The 19,394-nt window shown below is 36.9% G+C and overlaps 2 protein-coding genes across 7 annotated transcripts in view; one reads left to right on the top strand and one right to left on the bottom strand.

Annotated features, from left to right (window-relative positions):
* Window positions 1-19,394, top strand: part of CMSS1 (cms1 ribosomal small subunit homolog) — a 382,853-nt gene that overhangs the window by 27,014 nt on the left and 336,445 nt on the right. The window lies entirely within an intron of this gene.
* The window catches only part of FILIP1L (filamin A interacting protein 1 like), a 302,790-nt gene that overhangs the window by 16,712 nt on the left and 266,684 nt on the right, over window positions 1-19,394 (bottom strand). For all 5 annotated transcript variants that reach the window (XM_032351058.1, XM_032351089.1, XM_032351068.1 and 2 more), the window contains one exon: window positions 1,320-4,092. In XM_032351058.1, the coding sequence (XP_032206949.1) occupies window positions 1,320-4,092 (2,773 nt within the window). The remainder of the gene's footprint in view (window positions 1-1,319; window positions 4,093-19,394) is intronic.

The raw sequence follows: 19,394 nt of genomic DNA, 5'->3' as shown, positions 1-19,394 counted from the left end.
TTTCAGTTTGCCTGGGTGTCTAAATGAATTGTGTTTAAAATTAGTAGCTGGCAGTAAAATTGACCAAAAGAAATTAACATTTATGAGGTTGGAAAAAGGGAAACTGGTAATGAACTATTTTGTCTGAATTTCTGTCTGAATTTTCCTCGACTAACATAATGTATGATTTTTTTTTAAAAAATGCCTTTTCTATAACTTGTATTTAAAACTATCTTTGGCTTTTATTTGCTTGTTTAGAGGTAGGGAGAAATGCAATTATATTGTAAGCTTCTGAATATAGCTGATTTACAAGCAAGGTAGGAAGCATCTACCTTAAATCATCCAAACTATTTTAGAAAAGAGATAGGAAGGAAAAATAAGAATGACATTTTTGCTTTGAAGCAGTGTTCAAGGGCATATATCATAGTGGCTTATTTCATATTTAGATGCAAATACATACGTTATGGGGGTTTTCACCTGTAGTAGAAATACAGTCAACTCTTGATTATCAAGGTAACTTGTGTTTTCAAATGTGCTTTTTCTGGCTTCCTGTCACATTTCATTTTTACTTTCACCATCAGCTTATATGTGCTCATAAAAGCAAATTATTTAATATTTTATTCACTTAGTGTCAGTAAACATTTATTAAGTTATTAATATGTGCTAAGCACTTTGCCGGGCACCAGGGATACTGAAATACATCTGATACTGGAAGTTAAGTTTGCCCCTGAGAGATCTTACAGTTCACTTTAAAATCAAAGAAACATAAATTTTATTTATTTGAACCACTTCCTCTTCCTCTAATAACATGTGATCAGAAGCTGACTGTAATGGGAGGTGGGAAGTCGGTCCTACTTGTTTTTAAGGAAGAATTAATAGACCTTATGAACAGAAAGTAAAATTCTATTATACATGCAAAAATATAACACAAAATGACCAAAAAAAAAAAAAAAATTCAGCAAGCAATGGTAAAAATAACATTATTTACTGCTTTAAAATGTTAAGGTATTTCATCAAGACAAGTTGCAGTGAAATTAATGTGAGTTATGGAAAATGAAATACATAAAAATGTATTTATACAAGTGTAGACTAAATATTTTCCATACAGGTATGTAAATGAAAAGATATACAGTAAGTGCACACTTGATATGACTATTGCAGGCAACACTTAGTTAGTTTCAGATACTCTTGGATAGTTCATGCACAAACCTTCCCAAAGAACAAGTTCAGTCAGTCTTTTGGGGGATGTGGAGGGATAATTAAAAAGGATTGAGTTCCTTGCAACAATATCACTATAGACTGGATGAGGATGAGAGTCGTCAGTTATATATATTACTTACTGTAATTTGTGATTGTCGAGGAAGAGGTGTGGCTGTTGGTGTAATAGTAATACTGCTGGTGACTTTATTGGTTGTTTTGTTTAGTGCCCCATTAGTTAAGCCTTGAGTTCGGTTATCCTGTGGTGGCGTTGAAGGGCTAGCAGGTCTCACGGGGCTGGCTACAGCTTGCATGTAAGGACTTCCTAAGTGAATGTGGATTTTATTATCCTCAGTAGTTATCACACTTGAACTGTTGCTGTTTGAACGTTGAAACTGCCACGATGATTGCCGGTCAGGGGAGACTCTGAAAATTGCATGCTTGGCACTGATTTCTATTGGCTCTGGGGAACGTCCCTGCTCAGGAGAGCCTGCTGAACCAGTCACAGTCAAAACCTGAATAGGTGACATTGTCCTTTCTGGAGTTATAGAACCACAAGACTCTGGGGTCTGCGCTCTGGCAAAGGTTGCCGTAGTAATTGGGGTCATATTTTGCTCTATATTCATGAGGCCTTCAGCAGAAATTTTGGATTTCACCGGTGTTATGGAGGCATTTTGGAGGATGGTTATCCTTTGCTTTGGGGTGCCACAGTTTGGTATCACTGCAGTGCTTGTATAAGAGTGAGCACTCTCTGTAGTTGGACTTGTGATTTCAAGAGTGGCTGTGTTTTGAATATGGTCTGGAGTAACTTTTATATGAAGTGGCTGCCCAGGCGTGTGGCTTAGGACTAGATCTCCAGGTTGCATGAAATTGCCATTGGGTTTAGTTTGTATTTTTCCATTCTGAGGATGGCTCTCCTTCGATTTCATCCAAGGAATCCATAGCTTCCTGTTAACAGGACAGGGAGAAGATGAATTGCATTTGAAGGACAGCACAGATTCCTCATTAGGGTCCTCCTCCTGGTCCTCACTCTCTTCATACAACTGACCATTGATGACTGCTCGTTCCAGAGGAATGAGACTCTTGTAATCAGGCGGCTCATTGTCTGCTACTTCTGTCTGAACTTCTTTAGAAAATACTTGAGGGTCAGAGGTGATTCTTCCATTGAGACTAGGCCTGAGGCTCTTACTAAAATGCCGGTACCTCTCTAACTCTTTAGTGAGGTTTTCAATCTCTCTTCCTAAATCTTTGTTCCTGTTTTCTTGTTGATTGAGTTTCTTTTGTAGAACCGAATGATCTCCCTGGAGATGACATATGAGGTCCTCAGTTGCCATGTATTCATGAATTTTCTCTTTCAGTGCATCTACTTCTCTTGAGAGGTGCCCTGATTTCGCTTCTTCTTCTTGAAGCCTTTTGAAAAGCCACTCTTCATGGCTGGACTCTGTCTTTTCTGCTAACTTGTACTTTTCAAGTTCCATTTTAACATGTTCCAGCTCTTCAGATAAAAATTGAGCTTTATCTCGCTCATTAGCATACCTTCGTTCTAGAGTCTCATACTCATCTTCTGTTTTCATAAGGTCATCCTCAATGGCTTTCATATCCTTTAACTTCAGTCTCAGTCTTTCCACTTCTTGAGAGAGTTCTTTAATCTTATTGTTTTCTTGGTGTAATGCTGTTGTGGACTTACTAGAATCTTGATTTAATTTGTTTTTTAGGAAATCTTTCTCAATTGCTTCCAATGATTGAAGCCTATTTTTCAATAGATTAACTTTGGATAGGAGATCATTTCCTTTCTCTTCTTCTGCTTTTAGTTTGTTCTTTAGATCATCTCTCTCCTTGGTGACACTGTACATTTTTTCTTCCACATCAGTTTTGGACTTCAGTGCCCTTTTTGTTTCCTCAATTAACTTCTCAGTAACTGTTGCTACTTTATTTTGCTCCATTTGAAGCTGAGAAGCAGCAGCTTGTAACTTATCTTCAGTTTGCTTTAATTTTTCACTCATTGTTTTCCTTTCATCTACCAGCATCACAGTTAATGTTTTCAGTTTAGTTAAGTCCTCTTTTAGGGTGAATTCTGTCTTTTCCAGCCGACTTTCAATGGCTTCTAGCTCTTTGATTCTTACTTTTAAACTCTCCAGTTCTTGAGACAACTGCTTTGTGGTCATCCTTTCTTTTTCTAAATTGCATTTCAGAGAGTAACATTCTTGTTTGCTTTTGTTGAAGGCATCTTCTAATTTGTCCAGAGCCATAATTCTTTTATTGAGCTTTTCAACCTCAAGTTTGAAGTCTTTACTCTGAGATGTTTCCTTTTCGAGCCTCTTATTGAGATCTCTGCACTGCTCCTCCATTTTTATGAGTTCTTCATCCTTCCCTTCCATTTCTAGCACACGTTTCCTGAGCTCCTCCACCTCAGCCATGATACCACAGTTTCCATATTCTCCCTTGTTGATTTTTTCTTTTATATCTTGCAGCTCCTCTTCTGCTTTTCGTAAAGACCTGTTTGTCTCTTCTAACTCATCAATTTGCCTGCTAAGTGCTGCCAGCTTTTGTCGAAGCTGGCGATTTTGGCTGTCCTCATTGGTGAGCTTTGCCATAATTGTTTCTTGGTTCTGGTCAAACTTTGTGGTCTGTGTTTGCAGTTCTTTCTCTAGTCTGGTTGCCTTCTGCTCTTCTTCCCGAACTCGAGTTTCAGCGAGGGCTAGTTTAGCATGTGTTTCCTTTGCACTTGTGGTTAGGTCTTGGATTTTCTGTCTTTGAAGGGCAAGCTGTGCCGTCAGCCTTTGTTGTTCGTCCACCACCATCAAAGCAAAAGACTTCAGTTTGGTCAGCTCCTGTTTCAGGGCGGTGACCCTCTTTTCCTTTTCTTGCTCCTTCTTCTCCTGGGACTTGGTTTCTTGGTCAATCAGCTTCTTTAATCTGAAAAATAGAAGAATGCATTCTATTTTGTGATTGGTGCTTTAGTAACTTATCAGCTGTCATTAAAAAATTGTATAATTTTAAAAGATTGATCAGCTATACAGAATATGGAAAGGAATTCCTGAATTTCATGGAAAGGAATTCCTGAATTTGATTGGAGAGGAGAATCTTGATAAGCAGTTATCTTGCTTTTTTGCTTTCACTACTCCCTCTCCCCCCACCCCTTGTTGACTGGTAATAGTTGTAGTTCACCAGGAGCCTTGGTGGAAGAGTAAAGGTAAAAATACTTTGTTTAAATTGCTTGTGTAATACAATCAGTAGACAGTCTAGCCTGAAAGCTGTAAAAAACGGAGTTTCAAGGTGACCTGGCTTCAATACTGGCTGTATTCTACCAGCTAATTAACCTGGGCAGTTATTTAACATCCTTGAGCTTCAGCTTCCTGATATGAAAAATGGAGGCAATAATTGTATTACTTCACTGGCCATTTGTGAAAATTAAATGAGATAATCTGTCTAAGATTCTTATAGTGCTGGCACAAAGTAAACATTTGGTAAGTGTCAGTTATTGCTCTTGTCCTTTCTCATTAATGTGGCTATGGTTACATTTATAAAATGTTTTGTCTGAACCTTTATAATATGTGGCACATTACGTTTGATACTCAATTTCTTGATTCTTTATTGAGATGAAATTTTATTCACATTGCTTAGAAATTATACACTTCACTGATGGACCTTTCTGCCAATTAAAATATGGTTTACATTAGCATAACATTGTGCCAGGAACCATTCACCTCACATATATCTTTATCCCCATAGTGACTGGCAGTTGAATGAAGGGAATTGAAAGGCATCTGAAGGGGTTGAGTTGTCATACCATACGGCAAGAGTACAGGGTTTAATAGGAAAGAGTTGATTAGTCAGATGGTAGAAATGATGGAAGAAAAACTGTCAGGGGGCGCCTGGGTGACTCAGTGGGTTAAGCCTCTGACTTCGGCTCAGGTCATGATCTCAGGGTCCTGGGATCGAGTCCCACGTCAGGCTCTCTGCTCAACAGGGAGCCTGCTTCCTCCTCTCTCTCTGCCTGCCTCTCTGCCTACTTGTGATCTCTCTCTGCCTGTCAAATAAATCAGTAAAATCTTAAAAAAAAAAACTATCAGGAACATAATAGTTCCCTTGTAAATGATGATTGTTATCATATTACTTTTTTCTTTAATGTTTTAAATTTGTTGGCATAACACAATGTCATTTTACATGTAGTATAAATTGTCTCTTCCACACATTTCCCTCCTCAGCAGTGAGATCATAACTTGAAATTCGTGACACTCTTGATTACACTGGGAATGGGCTGATTACAGAGAATGTAATTACAGCTTTGCAGTACTTTTATACAGAAGCTAAAATAGAGTGGAATCCCTGAAGAACTGAACTAAAGGACTTGTCATGGTGAAAAGTTTGTTTTCTGATAAAGCACAGAGAGCTCACAATATTTTGCTCTATCTTTTCTATTAGGAATGAGTTAATTATGTAATGCATATGTTTAATCCTTGCCATAAAACTTTCTTTTTGAAAATTGTTTAAGGATTTGTAAGGACATTTTAAAAGGAAACTAATTTAGAAGAGTCTTCTTGGAAAAGTCATTCTTGAGATCCTAATCTGCTCTTTTCCTTGATTACATAACAGGAACATGTTTAAAATAATAGTATAATGTAAGAATTCCCCCCCCCTTTTTTTTTTTTGTGGGGAGGATCCACTTATTTTTTTCCTGTTTTGAGAACCTGATAGGAGGCTGGTCTGAGGGCTGGAGCCTGTGAAATTCTTAAGAAGCTGAGCTGGATGCTGGGGTGGGGTTGATGATGATCTCATCCAGTCTTGGAAGGAGGTTTGCCTGTGGCCTCTGGCCCTTTCCCACTCCCTATTTGAGACACCTGAGAAGAGAAAGATGGCACCTCCTTCCTGAATGGTCATGAGACTTCACAACGCACTGGTAGATACGTCCACAGGCAAACTGCTTTGGTGGTGAAAGTTATAAAAATTTTGGCAAAGTGCTTCTTCCTCCTACCTTAGCATTAGAATAATTAACAATGTACTGAGTATAACTGCAGTAAAATATTTTCCCTGCTTTACATCATAGTTCTTAGAGTTTTATTAGAGAACAGTTTCACAAAAACTTTTCAGGATTTGTTTTCAACTTATTGAATAATACAATGTGCTATTTCATTTTCAGGAGAAGGACATGTATTTTCTTAGGATATAAAAGAGGGAAGATTATTTGACAGTGTAATGAAAAAAGCATAAGAACTGAATGGTGATTAGTGAGCCTTGGCAGAGCTATAACTGGCAAAAAAAGATGTTGAAGAAGTTTGAATTGTTTCTATTGCGTTCACTGTTTTTGGCAACAAGCATGATGCATCTTTTTCCACCATGGTTCCAAGGCCAAGTATCTTTTTGATGGTTTCTGGAAATCAGCTGGCATCCCCTTTTGTTCCCAAGCCCCCATCCTATAAGGTAGGCATATAAAACCGACAATTTGAGTACATTTGCTCTCAGTAATTCCTTACTACTTATTTCCTAACAACCTGCTATTTCTGTGGGCCAGTCCCATGAGCACACCATAAGACAGTCAACAGGCTGGTCAGGTAAGGCCTGTCTGGGAGGGAAATAAGAGTTTATATGCAGAAAGAGTTATACTCCCAACCATCAACTCAGGAGCTAGCACTTCTGGTATAGTCAAGGGGCTTACCCTAAATCATTCACTGTTCTTGCTTTTTACCAAGAAGGCTGAATTTGAGTTTGAGGTTAGTTTATGGACTTGAAGAAAGGCATTTCTATGCAGAGTTAGCAGGACTTTGTAGGATTTGAAGCTGCAAGCCTGACTTTTACACAATGCCCTAAATAAACTGATTGTCATACTGCTAATTACTAATGTAGGGATTTGTGTATGTGCGTGTCTTTTCTTTCTTCAAATGTATATGAATACTTTCAGCAAATATTTGCTGTTGACTGGATTTTAGTCATTTGAGGTCCATAAATCATGTATACAAAACTTTTGAAGCCAAATGTTTTCAAAGTTACAGTTTTTCAAATTTTAGAAGGGCAGTAAGGAGCATCTATCATATATACAGCTCCAGCAAATCCTGTGGCGCCACCTCCTAAGCAAACCTCTGAATACTTCTGCAGTGAACCCTGTGAATAGTTACACTAAGTGGGGTAATTAAGATAATGAATAGCCTCGCCTCTGTTCAGGCTTTGCTGCCAGATGATGAGTTCAGGTAAGAAGTGCATCCACAATTTAGACAAGAATATTGCATAGTTATTAGCTTTTTGAAATTGCAAACAAGGGATTGTGGACGTGGAAAATGAAGGTATAGACTATTGGTGTCTTTTGCTAAGGAGGGTATGGAGTTAAGGGCCCTACACCTGCTTTCTTCTTCAGTTGGATTAGGTTTTAAATGAAATAGTACCTTAATTTTCTGTCTCCATTATTTTTCTTCACATAGTAACAGGTTTTAGGCAGTGATCCCGACTGATTTTATATGCTAATACAGATTATCATTGACTCTTGAGTTTGCTAGAAATAGCAGAAAAATGATTTTGAGAGCTTTTAGCCAGGGTACACATAGTCTTGAAAGCTGCATAGACCCTGAGATGCAGAATGCCCAGATATAAAATTCATCCCCTCAGAGCTGTGTAGTCAAATTATTGCTCCTTTTTTCATGAACAATTCCAGTTAACACACCTTTAAGTAGGGATGTTTGCATAATCTATGCTAGGGTTTCTCTATAGTCAGCACTATTGGCATTTTGAGTCAAATGATTTTTTGTTGTGGGGGCTGTGCTGTGCATTTTAAGATGTTTAGCAGCATCTTTGGTATCAACTCACTAGATGCCAGTAGTAGCCTTCCTCTCCCCACTTGTGACAACCAAAAATGTTTCTGGACTTTCGTTGCCCAGTGCTTCCTGGGGCAACAAACTCCCTAGTTGAGGACAGTGAGTTGTGTGCTTAGGGACATTTATATAAGTCAGTCTATCATTAGGGTTAAACTCTTCATTATTTTGCCTTACTCAGCTTTAGTTAAGCAGGTGCATCAAAAAGTTCCCACCTGAGTTGCTTATATATCTGGTGATTATATCTTTCCTACAAATGGCCTCTTCTTTACCAGTGCTTCTCACAGTTTAAGGTTCATTTGGATCACCATGAAAATTGAAGCTCAGGAATGTCAGGAAGGTATAAAGCCCAATGCCACACTATCTCTCCAGGAAAGAACACAAACTATTACCTCACCCTGGTCCACATACACTGTTTTTTTCAAGAAACATTCTCTGTGTTGGAGAAACTATCAACCCAAAGAAAAATTATCTTAATCATTGTGTTTGAATTCTCTTTAGTTCATATCTCATAGGGCAGTGGTTTCTAAATGTTTGCTCTTCTATCTCCTAAAATAATTTTATTATGTACAACTAGTTTGTTCATATATGGTGTAGTCATAGCACTTCATTTAGCAAATATTATCTACCTTTTCTCAGCTTATTGAGGTATTGAGGTATAATTGACAAAACTATAAAATATATAAATTCTATAACATGATTTGATATATATATATATATATATCCACACACATACATATATACGTGTATATATTGTGAAAGGATTCCAAGTTAACATATTCATCACCTCACATATTCACTTTTTGTGTGTGTGAGAATGCTGAAGTTCTACTCTCTTAACAAATTTCACTTATACAATACAGGATTATCAGCTGTAGTCACCATGTTATATATTAGGTCCACAGAACTTATTCATCTTTATAACTAAAAGTTTATACCCTTTTACCACCTTCTTCCTGTTTTCTGCCCCCGCCCCCATCCTGGCAACCACCTCTCTACTTTCTGTTTGTATAAAGATCAGCTTTTTTTTTTTTTTTAAGATCCCCATGTAAGTGATACCATGCAATATTTGTCTTTCTCTGTCTGGCTTATTTCAGTTAGTGTAGTGCCCTCCAGATTCTCTTTGCTGTTGCAAATAGCAGGATTTCTTTCTTTTTTAAAGCTGAATAATATTCCATCTCATCACATTTTCTTTATCTCTTCATCTATTGTCAGACACTTCAGCTGTTTCCATACTTGGCTATTGTGAATAATGCTGCAGTAAACATGAGAGTTGAGATATCTCTTCAGAGATGGTGATTTCATTACCTTTCAGGATATATACCCAGAAGTGGGATTGCTAGATCATAAGGGTAGTTTTTAAAGATTTCTTGAAGAACCTCCATATTGCATTCCCTGGTTCCATTTACATTCCCACCAACAGTGTACAGGAGTTCCCTTTTCTTCACATCCTTGCTAACACTTGTTACCTCTTATCTTTTTGACAGTAGATAAGATGTGAGGTGATATTTCATTTTCATTTCCCTGATGACTAGAGAGGTCGAGCACCTTTTCATATACCTGCTAGCTATATGTATGTCTTCTTTGGGAAAATGTCTGTTCAGGTTCCTTGCCCATTTTTTAATATATTTGGGGTTTTTTTTGCTTTTGAGTTGCATGAGTTCCTTATATGTTTTGGATATTAATCCCTTATTGGAAATATCATTTGCAAGTATCTTCTCCCATTCCATAGGTTTCCTTTTTGTTTTGTTGACAGTTTTCCTTGCTGTATAGAAGCTTTTTAGTTTGACAGAGTTTCAATGTTTATTTTTCTCTTTTCTTCCCTTGCCTGAGGAGACATATCTAGAAAAATGTTTTATGGCTGATGTCAGAGAAATTACTGCCCATGTTTTCTTCTAGGAGTTTTATGGTTTCATGTCTCACATTTAGGTCTTTAATCCATTTTGAGTTCCATTTTTGTGTATGGTATAAAAGAATGGTCCAATCTCATTCTTTTGCATAAGTTGTCCAGTTTTCCCAGCACCATTTATTGAAGAGACTCTTTTTTCCATTATGTATTCTTGCCTCCTTTGTCATAGATTAATTGACCATATGTAAGTATGGGTTTATTTCTTGGCCTATTCTATTCCACTGATCTGTGTATCTGTTTTTGTGCCAGTGTCATACTGTTTTGATTACTATAGCTTTGTAGTAGATCTTGGAATCTGGGATTGTGATACCTCCAGCTCTATTGTTACTTCTCGAGATTGCTGTGGCTGGTCAGGGTCTTTTGTGGCTCCATACAAATTGTGGTATTAATTCTGTGAAAAGTGTTGGTGTTTGGTAGGGATTGCATCAAATCTGTAGATTGCTTTGGGCTGTATGAACTTTTTTTGTTGTTGTTAAGAATTTATTTATTTATTTGTCAAAGAGAGAGAGAGAATGCTAGCACAAGCGAGGGAGAGGCAAGCAGAAAGAGAAAGAAGCTCCTGACTGAACAAGGAACCTGATAGGCAGGACTTGATCCCAGAACCTGGGATTGTGACCTGAGCCAAATGCAGATGCTTAACTGATGGAGCCACCCAAGTGTCTCAGTACAGACTTTTTAACAATATTGGTTCTTCCAGTTCATAACCATGGAATATATCTTTCCATTTTTTGTGTCATCTTCTATTTCTTCTATCAATCTTTTATAGTTTTGGAGTACAGGTCTTTCATTTCCTTTCTCTTGGCATAAAATTCAAAAAACATTGCTAAGACCGATAGGGAGGAGATTACCCACTATTTTCTTCTAGGAGTTTTATAGTTTCAGGTCTTACATTCAACTCTTTAATCCATTTCCAGTTGATTTTTGTGTGTTATATAAAATAGTGGTCCAGTTTAATCTTGTATATGTGAATATCCAGTATTTTCAGAACCATTTTTTGAAGAGGTCCTTTCCCTGCTGTGTATTCTTGGCTCCTTTGTTAAAATTTAATTGGCCATATTAGGTTTTTTTTTTCTCGACTCTCTTTTCTGTTCCATTGATGTCTGTGTCTGCTTTTTATGCAAGTACTATACTGTTTTGTTTGCTGTAGTTTTGTGATATAGTTGAAATCAGTGTTCATGATGCTCCCAGTTTTGTTTTTCTTTCTCAAGATTGCTTTGGCTATTCAGGGTCTTTTTGTTTACATACATATTTTAGGATTTTTTTTTTTTATTTCTGTGAAAAATGCCATAGAGATTTTGATAGAGATTACCTTGAATCTGTAGATTGCTTTGTAAAGTAATACTAATCCTTATAATCTGTGAACATGGAATATTTTTCCATTTATTTCCATTTATTTATTTCCATGTCGTCTTCAGTTTATTTAATCAGTGTTTCACATTTTTCACTGCAGATTTTTTTTTACCTCCTTGGTTAGATTTATTTCTAAGTATTTTTTTCATTTTATTCATTTTGTTGCTATTATAAAATGGGACTATTTCCTTAATTGATCTTTCTGATAGTTCTAAAAGGATTTTCTGATAGTTTATTCTAAAATGACTTTTAAAAACACATTTTAGGGGCACCTGGGTGGCTCAGTGAATTAAGCCTCTGCCTTCAGCTCAGGTCATGGTCTCAGGGTCCTGGGATCGAGCCCCACATCAGGGTCTCTGCTCAGCGGAGACCTGCTTCCCCCTCTCTCTCTGCCTGCCTCCCTGCCTACTTGTGATCTCTCTCTCTCTCTCTGTGTCAAATAAATAAATAAAATCTTTAAAAATTTAAAAAAAAAACACATTTTAAAGCTGCCATCTACAAATTTGTACTCAAGGTTTAAATAACTGCAGAAGATATATATTAACATTTGCCATATAATCTAAAATCTAAAACCTCACCCTTGGCAAACCAGTCACCTAAATCAGATATTCAGGAATAGTCTGACTTCATTTCTCAACTTAGGTAAATGTGTAAATACGTATCTCTTTGGCCACCATTTTACTCCTAAAAGGGATAAGGCACAGCAGCTTGCCCTGAGTTGTTCCCAGAGGAAGAAACAAGCACTGCTTCCCCCAGTGGTTCTGAAGCTGTTGCTGTGCTGCTTTCATGGGACTCTGAGGCGTAAGTCTTTCTATAGTTGTCCCTGTGTCTGCGGTGTGCTCTAGAGAAGTTTCCAGCCCAGGAAGATGCATTTGGTAAAATTTTAAGTTGGAAGACTGTTTTGAAAGGATTGGTGCAGAGCTGGGAGCACAGACACTTTCTTTGGAAAGTCTTTGTGTACCTTCAGGGTAAGTGTACCCCAGTCTCGAAGATTATTGTCTTGGAGTACTTACATTCATGTTCAAGTACTGATAGCACAGGATTATAGGAATAGTCACTGAATCCTGTCCAATAAAAACAGGTTGTGGAAGCTGGTTTTATGGACACAAATGGAGGTAGTTAAATCCAAACTAGCTTAAAGCAGTGTCTCATTACAGCTTTTCTTTAGAGTTTCTGTTATGGCTTAGAACTGTTATAACTTATTGTGGTTTATCACTGTTGTTATGTGCAATACCAGTTCCTTGTTTTTAAAAAAAATCACATCTGTCATCTTGAATGTTCTTTGGTACTAACCATAAGGTTGGTTCTTTATTACAAATTACACATTCAGAGGGTCTTTTTAGTTTTTATTTACATACACATATGTCAGCACACATGTGTGACTATATCTTGTCTCCTCTATGTGAGACACCAAATGAAGTATTATTGATAACATATATGAAACAGATGGTTTGTCTAAAATGTTCTAATGTTGATACCCATTATAATTTATAATTTTTAACACTTTTGATTTTGTCTTATCTGCATTACAATGAACCCTACTAAAATATAAGCTTCTTAAGAATTGGGCACATGTCTGATTCATTTGTTTCTTCTACAAATATGTCTACCACAAAGCCCCTTACATGTGAAGGGTACCAAGTGTTTATTTGTTTACCCAAATGAGTGTTTTTTGAATGAATGAAGGAATGAACAAATATACCTTCCTCTGGAAATATTGTAGTATTGCCCTGAATAATTTTATTCCTTTTTTAAAATAAGATGCTGTAGTGTTTACTCTGTGCATGGTTTCAAGTGTTTAAGAAAATGAGGTATAAATGGTTTTCCCATTGGTGTTTTCCAAATACATTCTTGGACTTCAGAAAGAATTAAGACTTTTGCAACATCTCTTCTTTCAGATTCCTGCATTAGAACTGTATGTGCTTGCTTGGTTGACAAGAGAGATTGGTGATAAATGTCCACCTCAAGCCCCTCATTCTCCTTTGGTTATTTCATCTCTGCAAACAAAGGAGCAGTTCTTTTATTTTTTCGTTAGAGTCCAGAGCTCTGCTGGACAAATATATTACACAAGTAACATTAATCAGCAACAGCAAATGAAATTGGAAAGGAAATATTCATCTATAATCTGACCACCCTAATACATCAATTGTTTCTATTTTTTCCAGATTCTTTTCCAGATTCTTTTCCAGTTGTTTTTTTTTTTTTTTGACACCTGGCCCATATAAATAAATGTACGGTGATTATCAAGAAATAAAACCAATTCCACAAGCCATTAATGGCATTATGTTGCTTCTGTTAGCTGAAGAAATCAATATGTAAGTAGAGAACAACTTCAGAGTCTGCTTACCTTCTCACCTGTCATTTTTAGGAGATACGTACTCCACTGTATTTATTATCTGGACCTTGAATTTAAGTTTTTGATGTTATGAATATGGCAAGACTTGTTCATTTAATTTGCAAACAACGAAGGACTGTAGCTAGTACTGGAGCTATACTGAGATGAACAGGGGAGGGTTCATTCCTGTTCTCAAAGCATCTGTAGGCTGTTGGGGAAGAATGAGCATAGTTCCAGTGCAATTCAGTAAAGATTCCAGAGCAGTAGTTCTCAAACTTCTTGGTCTCATGACTCATTTATACTTTTAAAAATTATTGATGACTCTAAAGAGCTTTGATTATATGATTTATATTTTTCAATATTAACTATATTAGAAACCCAGACTAAGATTTTTTTAATGTTTGTGTATTTATTCATTAAAAATAATAACCCATTGTATACCAACATGTTTTATGAAAAATAACTTTTTCAAACCAAAAAACTAAGTGGGAAGTGTTGCATTGTTTCCTGTTTCTGCAAATTCCAGTGTCTGGCTTAACTGAGGACAGCTGGTCTCAGTTCTTTTTCATACATTCTGTAACCTGTCAGAACAGTGACATCACAAAACATCATGTAGTCTCTGGAAAACTCCTTGTACACTTGTAAGAGAATGAGAGTGAAAAAGATAGTGTTACTATAAAAATAACTTTGAACTTGCAGAGCTCTTGAAAGGGACCACACTTTGAGAACCATTTCTCTCGAGGATAGACAGTTGAAGCATAAATGACAATTACGTCTTTCTCTGGAAAAGCCTCTAGTTTGGGTTGTCAGCTTCTGCAGTGAGTGAGCCCTTCACTTCATCCAGATTCACGGACCTAGTCACTGCTCCAGTGTTTCCATCATTGATAAAATTAGTTGTTTGTTCCCTACCTTGGATAGATAGAAGATCCTCTGCCTTCAATACCTCTCTCTCAGTTCTTAGAAAAATCCTAAATGACAAAACTGTCTCCCTAAAACACTGTGTTTTGTTTGAAACCATAATTTGATATAAGTTCATGGAAACCACTGAATTGCCTGGTTTTTAAAATGCATCGATCCACAGTGCTATGCAAGTCAGCTGACATTTAATTAATTTCAGATCTTTATGAAGCCGTTACAGTGATGACCTACCATGTGCAAGATAACATGCTTGTTATTTGTCAGTTTCCCTTTTTCTGTCAAAACCTGGAAACCTGTATACTTTTCATAACTCTGGTTATACCTTATAGTAGTTTCCCATCAACAAACACATGGTGTGATATACCAAATTCTATTTGATCTTTTCTTAAGATATATGAAATATTGTTCATTCTAGTCCTAAGTATGTAACTTCACTTTGATGGGCCTCGGTTTCTATATTTGCTTTTATTCTTTCAGAACTAGTTTAATACATTATGTTTTCTTCCTGACTTAAATGTTAATCACTAAAGCAGAAACTGCGTACATTACGCTGATTTATTCATTTTTGTATCTGCTCTCATGGCTAGACTTTAATAGTGTGGTTATGATTATATTCTACCATGTCTTTCAGCAACTCTTTTTAGTATATAATTTTAATTGTCGCATTGCATTGATAGCAGCTACATTCATAGTTAAATAACCACAGAGCTCTAAGCAGTTGCAGAGTAATTATATGCAATTTTTTGGAAAGCTTCCTTAGGCTGAGATAGGTTCTTGATAATCAGGCTTGTAATTTATGTTTCTTTGCTCTACTCCCTTTTTCAATGGGACTTTTCACTGTTTAGTCTGATTTTTAGGAGCACTCATAAAAATAGCTATGACCAGTCTTTTTTATCCAATGTATGCTACTTCCTTTTATTTCTCTCACAAGTCAGAGGTTCTTTAAAAAATTACAGCTACAGCATACCATAGTCATAATGTAATGCTCAATTCATTTGACTTGGTCAGCAAGATCTAGAAGAACAGTAACACTTTTTTTGGCATCTGCTAGCTGAGTATGAGTGTACATCTGTGTCTGCTTTATATCCTTATTATTGAAGATCCTGTCATCATCACTGAGATCATTTAGAGACACCATAAATGGGTCCAGATCCAGCAAGCTGAGTTACTGCTTTCCTTCATTGTGAAACAAGAATTGGGGCATGAAGTGACAGAGGAGGTTTTAGCTGGTGTCAGAGGAATATATTGTAAAAATGGGGCACCGTGAGTCAGGACTTTGCATTATCTGAACAATTTTGTTTGGATCCCCAGGGATTACAGGAAGTGAAATAGTAAGGTGAAAATAGTCAAATGACCTGTTAATTATAAGGAGCTTGTGAGCCTTTAGCAGAAAAACAGGATCCTTACAGGAGCCTGTGAAACCCTCAAATTGGACAGAGGGACAGGGGTTGGGGCAAATCTCACTCTTTCTTAAAAACAGGGAAAAAAAAACAAAGACACTGAGTGGGACCCAGTGTCCCTAGAAAGAAAAATTGCTGAAAGGTGTGGTTTCAGACCAGAAAAAGGCCACTTTGAGAGCTCACAGGCACAGAGCTTTGAGAGTAAGGCTATAAGGAGAGTATTTTCATTTTGAGACCATAGAATCTGGGTTAGAAAAGACTCCACACCCAATCAAAGGGCCAGGTGCGGACTTGAAAAGTGCTCAGTTTAGGCCTGAGAGAGGAAATCAGAACATGGAAGTGATGATAGAGATAGCACATATAATCTGTTCTCATTACTTAGAAACTGATTTATGTGTTGTATCTTTAGTGCTCTATTGTCAGTTAAGGAGCTTTCTGTAGAAAGAACCATTGGATGATGTATGTTCATTTAACACCACTGATCTGATGCCTCTCCACCCCCCATTTTAATTTTCATATTAATAAAAATATCTACCCAAATGGATTTTTTTTTTGCCTTGCTTTGAATATGTTACAGCTATAAAGAAGGAGCTTTGAAAAAACTGCTAATACACTGCTACACTAAGGAGCTTATTCTTCTTTTTGTGTTCTTACCCCCTCACATACTCTGAATGAGGTTCTTAATTATTTGAAAAAGATCCCTCAGATCACTATTTTAACATTTTCTCTTTTTCAGACTTTTCATTTCAATTGCTACTATGCCAAAAACAAAACAAAAACATACACATCCAAAATAATCCCTAGCCCAGTCTTTCATCAGATTGAGACTTCAGGTCCTTAGCTGACTGAGTTTTAGGTGGACATCTCCCTGATCTTTTAAGGCCTACCTGGGCCAACGACAGCCATGATGGCTTCCTTTTGCTGCTTTCTCTCTCTCTACAGAGAAGCATTCAAAAAACTACCTAGCAGGTGATGCCTTGGGTTGCCACAGATATGAGTTTGCTCCTGTATTATTCAGAGTGCCTTGTCTGGGACACAGCATACATAGCTGCCTTTAGGTTTAAGTTGGTGATGGTGGTGATAATATTGGGCTTGTTTCTAACACTTTATCATTCTTTCCACTCCTTCCTCCCTCTTTCTGTGGTTGATTTTGTACTCTTTCTGATTTGTGTTCTGAATCTTAGCCTTTTGCCCCAAGGTAGCCTTCTTTAGGATAGGGCTCATGTCCTCTCTACTGCTCTAGCAGTAGATGGCAGTAAACACTGCCAGGTAGCAGAGTAGAAAGGGACAGGCAGGATACCTGACAGGGAGCAAGTATACTTGCCAGCGATGCAGCATCAGTGGAAAAGAGGCAATAGAAGGGACGTAGGGTAGTGCCAGAAGGAGAAATTCAGATTCTGGGGTTCATTTTTCAAGCCAGAGTTGAATCTTGGCTTTCCTGCTTCTATCTAGTACGACTGAGAAAGCAATTTAACTTCTATGAATCTCACTTTATCTGCAGAATGGGGATAATACTGGAGACTCCCTCATAATAGTGTTGTTCTGAGGATTAAGTAAAACAATCCATATAAAAGCTCCTAGCATTCTACCTGTCACAATGTGTATCAGCTATTAGAAGTAGGAAACTGTCTTGGTGAGGCAAAATAGAAGAGTACCTCAGCCACAATGGACTGGACTAAAGTAGGAGTCACCTAGGAGAGAGAGTCAGAATGCATACTAGAGTGAAAGATATGATTACCTAATCTGTTTACCATGATTTATTTTCAGGCCATTGATGGATCTTTTTAGCCACATACATAGTTAGCACATTGACTGTCATTTTAGGCCAGGATTTCTCAGCCTTGACACCACTGACATTTTGGTCTGAATAATTCTTTGTTATGGGGGCTGTCCTATACATTGTAGGATATTTAACAACATCCCTAGCCTCTACCTACTCAATGCTGGAATAACCCAGTAATCCCCAACTCAGTTGTCACAGCCAAAAGATGTCCCCCAACATTGCAAAAAACCTGGGGACAAAAGTCATTTTTAGTGGAGAATGACCATTTTAGGGCATAGGTAATTTTTTGGGAAACTTCTATTAGATCTTTGTTAGTTGTCTCTGATATTCACAGTGCTTTTCATAATCTGCTGCTCAAGTGTATGTGGGATTAGCCAGTATTTTCCATTTCTCTTTGGTTTACAGATCTATGCCACAGCTCTTCTCCCTTCATGGTAAAGAATAATGTCATGAATGTGCATAATTCAGTGAAATGCCAGCATATTACAATGGATGCTAGTAGCTCACCTTTCCAAACCCATCTGATGTTCTGCTCATCTTACCCCTGTTCTTCATTCCTGGAGTTTGAACATGACCTTCTTTGCTGGGATCAGATACTCTTAGACTTGTCTACTTGGGTACTCAGAGACAGTATGGGCTGATTACTTGGTGCCGACCGGGAGGGAACAGTCTTTTTCTGTATATGCTGCTTCCTGCCAGGTATAGTTTCTCTCGTGAAAAATGTGGAGAAGACTACTGAGGATGCTTTATAATGTTTTTTGTTGAGCAATTCATAAAAAAATATATATATATATATTACTTTATATAAAGTAATAGGTTGAAGAACACCCGAATTGTCTGAGAAGCAAGTTGTTTGAGGTTTTCATATTATTATATAATTAACTTTGTAATTAATTTGCTCAGTTTTAACTCTAACCAAGTCTGAACTTCAGTTTTGGATGGTAGATTGGCATTCTTAAATATATAATACGTGTTTAAAACTATGTATATTAAAAGGTAAATTGTATCTTTCTCTCACCTCATCCTTCATCTGCCCATACCCCTTTCTGAACCTATAACCACTGTACGTATTTTCTCTTATAGGTATTTCTAGAATGTTTTTATATGAGTAAACAAGCAAATATAAATAAAGGTTCTTATTCTTCTTTATACAAGAAATAGCATTCTGTAACTGTTCCTCTGTCACATTGATTTTTGCAGTTCAACATTTTCTTAGAGATCTTTCCATTACATCAGGATTCTTAAGCAGGGGTAGGAAAAAAGAATAAAAATCAGCATCACTGCTAAATAAAATCCTCACAACTTCATGCTAAAGAAATAAAATTTGTAGGCTTTTTAAAATCAAATAATATAGAAGGAATCATATACTTTTGCTGTTTTAAAACTTTTAAAATAAAAGAAAGTTCATATAAAAGATAATTTTAAGATAAATTGTAATAGTTATAATTTTTACAACAGCACCTTGATTACTGTATATCTGTCTTTAAAATGTCTGTGTGTAGCATCTGTATCTTCTTAGTTGAGAAACTGAGGCCCAGGCAGATTGCATAGCATGCAAGGCCATTATCATGGTAACCCTGGAACTGGAAACTGGAAGACTCCAATTCCCAACTACTATCCAGTGTAGGATTTAGCTTATAGAACAAGACAAGCGATTAAAGGTCTACTCTTTGCCACTTGATCTTACTTAATCCTTATAACAATGCTATGAAGTATTACTTCC

This window comes from Mustela erminea, chromosome 1, assembly GCF_009829155.1.
Source record: "Mustela erminea isolate mMusErm1 chromosome 1, mMusErm1.Pri, whole genome shotgun sequence".
NCBI classification, from domain to species: Eukaryota; Metazoa; Chordata; class Mammalia; order Carnivora; family Mustelidae; genus Mustela; species Mustela erminea.
This window is presented reverse-complemented; position numbering and strand designations above follow the sequence as displayed.